Source organism: Ammospiza nelsoni, chromosome 22, assembly GCF_027579445.1.
Source record: "Ammospiza nelsoni isolate bAmmNel1 chromosome 22, bAmmNel1.pri, whole genome shotgun sequence".
NCBI classification, from domain to species: Eukaryota; Metazoa; Chordata; class Aves; order Passeriformes; family Passerellidae; genus Ammospiza; species Ammospiza nelsoni.
This window is the reverse complement of record NC_080654.1, coordinates 6,160,384-6,172,569: the sequence shown is the minus strand read 5'-3', so window position 1 is coordinate 6,172,569 and position 12,186 is coordinate 6,160,384. Positions and strand designations below refer to the sequence as shown.

The 12,186-nt window shown below is 53.7% G+C and overlaps 1 protein-coding gene across 1 annotated transcript in view; it reads right to left on the bottom strand.

The window, feature by feature from the left end:
- ARHGEF10L (Rho guanine nucleotide exchange factor 10 like) overlaps positions 1–12,186 on the bottom strand; it is a 53,937-nt gene that overhangs the window by 5,715 nt on the left and 36,036 nt on the right. The window contains exons 16-23 of the mRNA XM_059487365.1: positions 10,739–10,929; positions 9,199–9,314; positions 7,946–8,073; positions 6,555–6,655; positions 5,232–5,353; positions 4,302–4,388; positions 3,213–3,433; positions 2,184–2,338 (exon numbers count right to left, since the gene is read on the bottom strand). Coding sequence (XP_059343348.1) covers positions 2,184–2,338; positions 3,213–3,433; positions 4,302–4,388; positions 5,232–5,353; positions 6,555–6,655; positions 7,946–8,073; positions 9,199–9,314; positions 10,739–10,929 — 1,121 coding nt within the window. The remainder of the gene's footprint in view (positions 1–2,183; positions 2,339–3,212; positions 3,434–4,301; positions 4,389–5,231; positions 5,354–6,554; positions 6,656–7,945; positions 8,074–9,198; positions 9,315–10,738; positions 10,930–12,186) is intronic.

Sequence of the window (12,186 nt, the reverse complement as noted above, 5' to 3'; positions counted from 1 at the left end):
ATGGGATAACAGGGAAAACAGGGAATGCTGAGCACACATGGAATGGGATAACAGGGAGAAGGGAAAACAGGGAACTCGGCACAGCCGGGAAGCTCCAGGTGCAGCTGAGCTCCCTCCAGGGGTCACCAGGAGGGTCATTCCCACTTCCCAACATTCCCAAAATTCCCTTTTCCCACTGCACACGGCACTGGAGCAGGGAAGGAGCGGCCACCTCCACCCTGAGGGCTCCTTGCAGAAGCCCAAATTCCATTTTTTTAAACGGATTCACTCCACTCCAGGCCCAATCCCGAGGATCTGGAAGCAGCTGGATCAGGATGAATCCACAGCCAGAGGCTCCGATCCATCATCACTTTCCCTCTTTTTATTCCCAATCAATGTTTTTGTATCCAAACCCTCACATCCCAGGAACTTGGAGCCTTTGGATGCTCCAAGCCCTGCTCCCAGCATATCCCAATTTCCAGGGAAAAGGAGCAATTCCGGGGAAGCTCATTTTTCCCAAAAAAATCGGGATGAGGTTAAGAACTCCCCCCTGTGGCTGCTGTTTAATCAAATAAAATTAATTAAATCCCTTTAATTGGCTCCCAGCGTTGCCATTATTTGGGAAAGGGGATGGGCACAATCCCAAAAATCCCTGTTTGGGGGGATTGGGTGGCTCAGGATTCAAACAGGTGCTGCTTCGTGCAGCTTTTCCTGGAGAAAATCTGGAATTGTGTCCAAAAATTCCGCCAGATTCCCGGCTCTCCCCAACCCCCTAGTGATGAAAACAGGGAATTTCCCAACCCAGGAATTCCTGCAGAATAGGGATCACAGCAGGATGGGACCTCAGCCTGAGCCAAATCCCAGGAAAATGACCCCAAAATCCAGGGAATAAAGGGAATTTTCCACCTGGGGGAGGTGGTGGGGACCAATGCCATTTCCAGCCCTAACACTGGGAATTTTGGGAAGGCAAAAATTCCCATTCCTTGTGATCCCACCCTGGATCTTGCAGCAGCCCCTCTCCAGGACCATTTCCCCAAGGTTTTCCCCCAAAATTAGTCTGTTTGGATCCATCATGGGAAAATGGGATTTTCCTGCTCTGGGGCTGCCAAGGGAAGGGGAAAATATTGGGAAAACAAAGGAAAAATGGGGATTTATCCAAAATGGGAAATCCTAAATGGGGATTTACCCTAAATGGGATGTCCTAAGTGGGGATTTATCCCAATCCCAACAGGATATCCTAAATATTGATCCTAAATATGAATTCACCCCCATGGGATATTCTCCTAAATGGGGATTTATTCTAAAAAGGGATTTATCCTGATGGGATATCCTAAATATGGATCCTAAATAGGAATTGATCCCAATGGAATATCCTAAATGGGGATTTATCCTAAACAGGGATTTATCCCAATCCTGACAGGATACCCCAAACAGGGATTGATCCCAATGCCAACAGGATATCCCAAACGGGGATTCATCCCAATCCCAACGGGATATCCTAAATGGGGATTTATCCCAATCCATGTGGAATATCCTAAAGGGGGATTTATCCTAAAGGGGAATTTATCCCAATCCCAATAGGACATCCCAAACAGGGATCCATCCCAATCCTGACAGGATATCCCAAACAGGGATTCATCCCAAACCCGATAGGATATCTTAAAGGGGGATTTATCCTAAAGGGGGATTGATCCTAAAGGGGGATTTATCCCAATCCCAATGGGATATCCTAAATGGGGATCCATCCCAATCGAGTATCCTAAACAGGGACTCATCCCAATCCATGTGGGATTTCCTAAATGGGGATTTATCCTAAAGGGGGATTTATCCCAATCCCAATAGGATATCCTAAGGGGAATTTATCCTAAAGGGGGATTGATCCTAAAAGGGAATTGATCCCAAACCCAACAGGATATCCTAAAGGGGGATTTATCCTAAAGGGGAATTTATCCTAAAGGGGGATTGATCCTAAAAGGGAATTGATCCCAAACCCAACAGGATATCCTAAAGGGGGAATTATCCTAAAGGGGAATTTATCCTAAAGGGGGATTTATCCTAAAGGGGGATCCATCCCAAAGGGGAATTTATCCTAAAGGGGGATCCATCCCAAAGGGGAATTTATCCTAAAGGGGGATTTATCCCAATCCCGATGTGATTTCCCAACAGCCCCTGCCCCATTCCCACAGGGTTTTCCGGGCGCTCACCGTGGTTGCGGGGGAAGGCGGCCACGGCACCGTCCTGCAGCCCGGCCAGCAGGAACGCGGGGCTGTTCCGTAGGCACAGCACGGGCACCGCGCCCGGCACGCGGCACCGCTGCAGCACCGGCGTCCCCGCCGCCACCGCGCCGAACACCAGCACACTGCGGGACAGAGGGACATCAGCATCATCATCATCATCAGCATCGGCATCATCAGCATCGGCATCATCATCATCGGCATCATCATCGGGATCAGCCCCAGAGTACGGGCAGGGACAGCAGGGTCGGGATCATCGGGATTGGGATCAGCTGCGCAGCACAGGGAGAGAACAGGATCGAGATCGGCCCCAGAGCACAGGCAGGGACAGCGGGGTTGGGATCACTGGGATCATCGGGATCGGCCCCGGACCACAGGCAGGGGAGCGGGGTTGGGATCATCACAATCGGGATCGGCACCGCAGCACAGGGAGAGAACGGGATCGGGATCATCGGGATCAGGATTGGCCCCAGAGTACAGGGAGAGAACAGGATCAGGATTGGGATCAGCTCCGCAGCACAGGGAGAGAAAATGGGACTGGAATCGGCCCCACGGAGCGTGGGATCAGGGCTGGGATTCAGGATCAACCCTGAAGCGTGGGCAGGGATCAGGATCAGTCCCGGAGCACAGGGAGAGAGCGGGGTTGGGGCTGGGATTTGGTATTGGGATTGGCCCCGCAGCGCCAGGAGAGAGAGCAGGGTTGGGATCAGGATTGGCTCTGGAGCGCAGGGGAGAGAACGGGATCGGGATCGGGATCAGCCCCAGAGTGCAGGGAGAGAGCAGGATCGGCCCCAGAGCGTGGGAAGGGAGTGGGGTGGGAGCTGGGATTTGGGATCAGGGCTGGGATTTGAGATGGGACCCAGGATTTATGATGGGACCCAGGATTTGGGATGGGAGCTGGGATTCGGGATTGGAGCTGGGATTCGGGATCAGGGCTGGGAGCCAGGATTTGGGATGGGAGCCAGGATTCGGGATGGGAGCCAGGATTCGGGATCTCACCTCCCGTCCTGCAGCCCCAGGCACACTGCAGGGTGGGGGGCGTTGGGGGTCGGCTCCGGGGCCATTCCCTGCTCCGCGGGATCCTCGGGATGCGGCTCCGGGATGAATTCCATGCACAGCACCGGGGCCGGCACCGGGAAGGATTTGACGGTTCGGGGCACGGAGCGGTTCAGGGAGAAGATCTCCACCTGCCCCCCTGCCCCCTCCTGCCCCCCTCCCACCTGGGGGAAAGTGGGAAAAGCGGGAATGAGCACCGCGGGATTCCAACAGAGCCATCCCAAATCCCAATCCCAGATCCAAAACCCCAAATAATCCCAAATCTTGGGAGCCACTGGGATTGTGCTCACCCACAGATCCCCACCTGTCCCCTCCTGCCCCCCTCCCTCCTGTGGGGCAGGAAAACCAGGAATGAGCATCCCAGGATTCCAGCCAGAGCCATCCCAGATCCCAAACCTCAAACAACCCCAAATCCCAAACCCCAAATAACCTCAAACCCCAAACAACCCCAAACCCCAAATAACCCCACACCCCAAATCCCAACCCCCCAAGTAACCCCAAATAACACCAAACCCCAAACAACCCCAAATCCCAAATCCCAAATAACCTCAAATCCCAAACAACCCCAAACAACACCAAACCCCAAACAACGCCAAACCCCAAATCAACCCCAAATCCCAAATCCCAAATAACCTCAAATCCCAAACAACCCCAAACAACACCAAACCCCAAACAACGCCAAACCCCAAATCAACCCCAAATCCCAAATCCAAAACCCCAAGTAACCCCAAACAACCCCAAATCCCAAACCCCAAACCCCAAATAACCTCAAATCCCAAACAACCCCAAACAACACCAAACCCCAAACAACGCCAAACCCCAAATCAACCCCAAATCCCAAATCCAAAACCCCAAGTAACCCCAAACAACCCCAAATCCCAAACCCCAAATAACCCCAAACTCCAAATAACCCCAAACCCCAATAACCCCAAACCCCAAAACAACCCCAAATCCCAAACCCCGAATAACCCTAAACCCCAAATCACCCCAAACCCCAAATCACCCCAACCCCGCAGTCTGGGCTCTGCTCACCCACAGGAATCCCTGGGGCAGGGAGGTGCTGACGGCCGAGAACCCCAGGAGCGAGGAATGGACGGGATTGTGGACGGCAGCTCCGAGCTGGGGGAACCAAAACGTTGGGATTGGGATTGGGATTGGGATTGGGATTGGGATTGGGATTGGGATCCAGCCCGGCTGCAATTCCCCAATTTCCCCTCAGAATGCCCCAACTCCTGCCTTTTCCAGCCCCTCCACTATGGGATTTATGGCATTTGTGCTTTTCCACCCCAAAATCACGAATATGAAGGGAAAGGGGACGGAAAACCTAAATCATCCCAAGCAGGCAGGGGATCAGTCAGAACCCCAAAATTCAGGATCTGGCTGCCATTCCAAATTTTGCCCCTTTAATTCCATCAATTCCTTCATTTTCCAGCCACTCCACTGTAGGATTTGTGCTTTTCTGCCCCAAAATCATGGATATGAAGGGAAAGGGATTAGAGAATCCAAACCATCCCAAACTTGCAGGGGATCAGTCAGAGCTCCAAAATTTGGGATCCAGCTGCCATTCCAAATTTTCCCCCTTAGATTCCATCAATCCCTGCCTTTTCCAGCCCCTCCACTGTGGGATTTGTGGGATTTGTGCTTTTCTGCCCCAAAATCATGGATATGAAGGGAAAGGGGATTGAGAACCCAAATCACCCCAAGCAGGCAGCATATCAGTGCAGATCCCAAAATCTGGGATCCAGCTGCCATTCCCAACTTTCCAGGTTGGATTGTCCCAGTTCCTGCCTTTTCCATCCCCTCCAGGATGGGATTTGTTGCCTTTCCCAGACAGATCTGGGATTTTCCATCCCCTCCAGGCTGGGATTTGTGCCTTTCCCAGATGGATTCAGGATTTTCCATCCCCTCCAGGGTGCGATTTGTGTCCTTCCCAGCCGGATCCGGGTTTTTTCCGGCTCTCACCTGCAGATCCAAGGCTTTGGAGGAGAAGGCTGGAATGTGGCAGGACAGGATGGGGCACCAGAAGGGCGCTCGGCTCTTCCTGTCCTCGTCGGGGCAGAGCCAGCCCGGCTGGTTCTCATCCCCTGCGGAAAACCGGGAGCGCCGGGATCACCCCAGCCCAAACTCCCCCTCTGGGATCCATCCCCACCCCAATCCACCGCTTTCCATGGATGTGGGATGTGCCCCATCCCCTCCTCGGAATTATTGCAGTGTGGAGGGGGAAAAAATCCCAAAAAAACAAATTTATGGGAAAAAAATTCCATCGTAAAAATTCCATCCCCTCCCCGACATCAGGCTGGGATGGGGTTGGGGTTTTGGCTCGTGGATATGGGATTATCCAACCTCAGAAAGCTCCCAAACCTCCTCTGAAACCTTCCAAAAACCTTCTCCCAAACCTCCTCAAAAAGTTCCCAAACCTTTCCCAGGACCTCCCAAACCTTCTCCAAACCTTCTGCAAAAAACCCCAAACCTTTCCCAAAGCCTCCCCAACCTTCCCCAGAACCTCCTCCAGAACCTCCCCAAACCTCCAGAACCTCCCCAAACCTCCAGAACTTCCCCAGCATTCCCCAAACTTTTCCAAACCTTCTCCAAAAACCTTCCAAACTTTCTCCAGAACCTCCCCAACCTTCTCAGAAAATTCCCAAACCTTCTCCACAAGCTTCCCCAAAGCCCCTAGACCTTCTCCAGAACCTCCCCAACATTCCCCAAACCTTCTCCAGAACCTCCCCAAACCTTCAGAACCTCTCCAGCCTTCTCAGAACTTCCCCAAAACCTTCTGCAGAATCTCCCCAACATTCCCCAAGCTTCTCCAAAACCTCCCAAACCTCCCCAACCTTCTCAGAACCTCCCTAAAACCTCCACAAGCTTCCCCAAAGCCTCCCAAACCTTCTCCAGAACCTCATCAAAACCTCCAGAACCAACATTCCCCAAACTTTTCCAAACCTTCTCCAAAAACCTCCCCAAACCTTCACCAGAACCTCCCCAAAACCTCTCCAACCTTCTCAGAAAATTCCCAAACTTTCTCCACAAGCTTCCCCAAAGCCTCCCAAATCTTCTCCAGAACCTCCCCAAACCTCCATAACCTCCCCAACATTCCCCAAACCTTCTGCAGAACCTCCCCAAACCTCCAGAACCTCCCCAACCTTCCCAGAAAAATTCCCAAGCCTTCTCCACAAGGTTCCCCCAAAGCCCCCAACCCTTCTCCAGCCCTTCCCACCCTGCTCCATGCCCTGGTTCCCGTTTTCCCCTTTCCCTTCCCAGATCCCCGGGCAGGGCAGGACTCACGCAGGCCGATCTTGGCCAGGTGCAGCCGGTTCACCCAGGAGATCTTGCTCAGGGGGCTGGGGGTGATGAACACCACCATGACACTGATGGGGCGCCCCGACCTGCGGGACACGGCAGCCTTCAGCCTCGTCCTCTTCCTCGCCTCCCCATCATCCTCATCCTCATCATTGTTACCCTGATCCCCATCATCCTCACCAAATTCATCCTCACTCCCATCCTCCCCATCATTGTTATCCTCATCCTCATCATCCTCCTCATCTTCATCCTCATCCCCATCATCTTCATCATCGTTACCCTCATCCCCATCATCCTCATCAACTTTATCCTCATCCCCACCATCCTCCTCATCTTCATCCTCATTCCTGTCATCCTCCTCCTCACCTTCACCCTCCTCATCTTCATCCTCATCCCCATCTTCCTCCTCATCATCATCCTCCTCTCTCCTCACTATCATTATTCTTATCCCCATCATCCTCCTCATCTTCATCCTCATCCCCATCACCCTCCTCCTTCTCATCATCTTCATCTTCATCCCCATCATTCTCCTCCTCATCATCCTCCTCCTCTTCTTCATTCTCCTCATCATCTTCACCCTGCTCTTCTTCCTCATCCTCCTCCTTTCTCCTCTTCCTCCTCCTCTTCCTCATCCTCATCTTCCTCATCATCATCCTCATCCCCATTATCCTCCTCATTGTCATCCTCCTCCTCACTGTCATTATCCTCATCATCTTCATCCTCATCCCTATCATTCTCCTCCTCGTCATCCTCCTCTTCTTCTTCATTCTCCTCATCCTCATCATCTTCATCCTGTTTTTTCCTCCTCCTCATCCTCCTCCTTTCTCCTCTTCCTTATCCTCGTGTTCCTCATCATCATCTTCATCCCCATCATCCTCCTCCTCCTAATCTTCATCCTCCTCCTCCTCACCATCATTATCCTCATCATCTTCATCCTCATCCCCATCATTCTCCTCATCATCTTCATCCTGCTCTTTTTCCTCCTCCACCTCCTCCTTTCTCCTCTTCCTCCTCCTCTTCCTTATCCTCCTCCTCCCCATCTTCATCCTCCTCCTCCTCATCATTATCCTCATAATTTCATCCTCACCCCCATCATCCTCCTCCTCATCTTCATCATCCTCATCCCCATCATCCTCCTCCTCATCTTCATCCTCATCTCCATCATCCTCCTCATCTTCATCCTGCTCTTTTTCCTCCTCCTCATCCTCCTTTCTCCTCTTCCTTATCCTCATCTTCCTCATCCTCTTCTTCCTCATGATCATCCTCCTCATCCTCCTGCTCTTCTCCTCCTTCTCATCTTCTTCCTCACGCTCCTCCTCTTCCTCATCCTCCCCATCCCCGCCCTCCTCCTCCTCCATCCCCGATTCCCGCCTCACTTGTCGGGTTTCCCGGGCAGCAGCAGCCGCAGCCGGCACTTGTTGGCCGAGTGGATTTCTTCCTCCTTGACCTTCATCATCCTCTGCAGGGCCAGGCACCAATCCTGCGCCACCGTCATGTTCAGGTTCTGGAGAACACCGGGAACGCTCCCTCAGAGCCGGGAACAGCCCGGGCGAGCTGCGGCAGTTCCCAGGAATGCGGCGGTTCCCAGGAATGCGGCGGTTCCTGGGAATGTGGCGGTTCCCAGGAATGCGGCGGTTCCTGGGAATGCGGCGGTTCCTGGGAATGCGGCGGTTCCCGGGACCGCGGAAGTTTCTGGGAATGCAGCTGTTCCCGGGAATGCGGTGGTTCCCGGGAATGTGGCAGTTCTCAGGAATGCGGCAGTTCCTGGGAAGGCAGCGGCTCCTAGGACTGCATAAGTTCCTGGGAATGCAACAGTTCCCAGGAATGTGGGCAGTATCCAGGAATGCGGGCGGTTCCCAGGAATGCGGCAGTTCCCAGGAATGTGGGCAGTTCCTGGGAATGTGGCGGCTCCTGGGATTGTGGCAGTTCCTGGGAAGGCGGCGGTTCCTGGGAGCGCAGCAGTTCCCAGGAATGTGGCAGTTCCCGGGAATGTGGGCGGTTTCCGGGAATGCGGCAGTTCCCAGGAATGCAGTGGTTCCCAGGAATGTGAGCGGTTCCCAGGAAGGCGGGTGGCTCCCGGGAATATTGCAGTTCCCGGGACCATGGCGGTTCCTGGGAATGCAGTGATTCCTGGGAATGTGGCGATTCCCAGGAATGCGGGCAGTTCCCAAGAATGTGGCGGTTCCTGGGAAAGCAGCAGTTCCTGGGAATGTGGCAGATCTCAGAATGAGGCGGCTCCCAGGAATGTGGGCAGTTCCCAGGAATGTGGGCAGTTCCCAGGAATGTGGCAGTTCCCGGGAATGTAGCGATTCCCCAGAATGTGACGGTTCCTGCGGTTCCCGGGAATGCGGAGGTTCCCAGGAATGCGACAGTTCCCAGGAACACAGCGGTTCCTGGGAAGGTGGCGGTTCTTGGGAATGTGGGCGGTTCCTGGGAGCACGGGCAGTACCCGGGAATGCAGTGATTCCTGGGAATGTAGTGGTTCCTGGGAATGCGGCAGTTCCTGGGAATGTGGCGGTTCCTGGGAATGCAGCGCTTCCCAGGAATTCAGCAGTTCCCGGGAATGCGGCGGTTCCCAGGAAAGCAGCAGTTCCTGTGAACACGGCATTTCCCGGGAATGCGGCCGTACCTGGTATGTGCCGTGCAGCGTGCTGACGAGCAGCGTGATCTGCTCCACCACCGCCAGGTCCTTCTGCAGGTCCTGCAGCTCCTGGAAGAGCCGCGGGGGGCCCAGGTAGACCTTGTCTTTGGGGAAAAAAAACGGGATTTCTGGCACATGGAGCTCCACCGGGCTGGAGAAGATCCGAGATGGAGCCCAGCCCGTGACCCAGCACCACCAGGGACGGCCCCGAGCACCACAGATGCTGCTCCTCAAACATTTCACCACCCACAGTCGTGAAATCCCCCAAATCCCAGCCCAGAGAGGTTCTCCTGCCACGAATGTGGCTGGAGCACCAAATCCATGATTGCATCATCTCCCAGAGTGATGAAATCTGCCTAAAATCCCCCAAATCCCAGCCCAGGGAGTTTCTCCTGCCGGGAGTGAGGCTGGAGCTCCACATCTGTCACTCCACCACCTCCCAGAGCAGTGAAATCCCCTAAACCCCCCAAATCCCCTAAAACCCCCCAAATCACATCCCACCAAGGTGATCCCACCAGGAATGAGGCCCAGACCATCTCCCAGAATGGCGAAATCCCCTAAAACCCCCCAAATCCCAGCCCAGGGAGGTTCTTCCACCAGAAATGAGGCCCCGAGTGCTGCATTGGTGACTCCACCATCCCTCAGAGGGGTCAAATCCCCTAAAACCACCCAAATCCCCTAAAACGTCCCCAAATCCCCTAGAACACCCCCAAATCTCCTACAACACCCCCAAATCCCCTAGACCCCATCCAATCTCCTAAAACCCACCAAATCCCTGCCCAGGGAGGTTCTCCCACCAGGAACAAGTGTTGCATCCGTGACTCCATCACCCCTCAGAGAGGTGAAATCCCCTAAAAACCCCCAAATCCCCTAAAACGCCCCTAGAAATCCCCTAGAACCCATCAAATTCCCCAGAACACCCCCAATTTCCCTAAAACACCCCAAATCACAGCCCAGGGAGGTTCTCCTGCCAGGAATTCATCTGGAGCTCCACATCTCCAACTGCACCACCTCCCAGAGTGGTGAAATCCCCTAAAATGCCCCCAAATCCCCTAAAACCCCCCAAATTCCCTAAAACCCACCCAATCCCAGCCCAGGGAGGTTCTCCCACCAGGAACGAGGCCCCAAGTGCTGCATCCATGACTCCACCACCCCTCAGAGCAGTAAAATCCCCTAAAATGTCCCCAATCCCCTAGAATTCATCCAATCCCCTAAAACCCCCCAAATCCCCACTGAGGGAGGTTCTCCCATTATGAACAAGGCCCCAAGCACTCCGTTGGTGACTCCATCACCCCTCAGAACCTTGAAATCCCCTAAAACACACCCAAAACTCCTAAAACCCCCCAAATCCCCTAGAACCCATCCAAATCCCCTAAAACACTGCCAAATCCCCTAAAACCCCCCAAATCCCAGCCCAGGGATGTTCTCCCACCAGGAACGAGACCCCGAGCACTCCATTGGTGACTCCACCACCCCTCAGAGGGGTGAAATGCCCCCATCACACCCCCAAATCCCCCCAGGCTCTCACTGTGGGCGGCCTGGCCGGCGGGCGCGTGCCGGCGTTGGCCGGCGTTGGCCACGGCCGCGGTGGCGCTGTCCTTGTCCCCGGCGCCGCTCTCCTGGCCCACCTCCACCACCTGCACCTGCGGGAGGGCCGTGCTCCACTTCAGCACGTACTTGGGGCCCAGCGGCACCAGGCTGCTGATTTCCAGCTGGCCTCTGCCAAGGCAAGAATTCCAGGTCAAGAAAATCCCATGGATTTTCCCAAAATCCATGGATTTTCCCAAGAAACCCCCCCAAAAATACGTGTCCTGCAAGCCAAGCACCTCACACCATGCAGGAACCCCAGAATGTGGTTTTCCAGAACCTCTGATTTCCAACTGGCCTCTACCCAAGGCAAGAATTCCAGGTCAAGAAAATCCCAGATTTTCCCAAAATTCACAGATTTTCCCAAAAAAAACCATCTGGTTTTTCTCCCCCCAAAAATACGTGTCCTGCAAGCCGAGCACCTCACACCGTGCAGGAACCCCAGAATGTGATTTTCCAGAACCTCTGATTTCCAGCTGGCCTCTTCCAAGGCAAGAATTCCAAGCAAAAGAAAAACCCCTGGATTTTCCCAAAATTCATGGATTTCCCCCAGAAAAGGCATCCCGCAGGCCCGAGCACCCCACACCGTGCAGGAACCCCCAAACTTGGGGCACACGACACAGCACAGCACACCTGGCACCTACCCTGCAGGCACTGGCCTGGAGAGGGGAAAAAGGAGGGATTCAATGGAATTTTGGGAATTTTGTGAGGTTTTCCCACTTGGCGGCATCAAATCCTGCCAATTCCACCCCATTCCCAAGTCCCACAGCAGCTCTAAGACCCCGGAGCAGCAGGGAGGGAGACGGGTCAAAGGTGGGCAGGTAAACCTCAAACTTGACGGGATTTCCCAAAAAAACCCAAACTCAATGGGATTCCCTCCAAAAACTCCAAACTCAATGGGATTCCCCACAAAAACCCCAAACTCGATGGGATTCTCTCCAAAAACCCCAAACTGAATGGGATTTCCCCAAAAACCCCAAACTCAATGGTATTCCCCCCAAAACTCCCAACCTCAATGGGAATTCTCCCAAAAGAACCAAATTAAATGAGAATTCTCCCCAAAAAAACCCAAACTCAATAGGAATTCTCACCAAAAACCCTAGACTTGATGGGATTTCCCCCAAAAACCCCAAACTGGATAGGGTCCCCCCTTAAAAACCCCAAAATCAATGGGATTTCCCCAAACCCCCTAAATTTGATGGAATTCCCCCCAAAAACCTCAAACCTGATGGGAACCCCCTCCAAACACCCCAAACTCAATGGGATTCCCCCCAAAAATGAGGATGAGGAGGATGGGAATGAGGAGGAGGAGGAGAAGGAGAAGGACAACGAGGAGAAGGAGGAGGAAAACAAGGATGAGGAGGAGGAAGGTGAGGATGACAAGGAGGA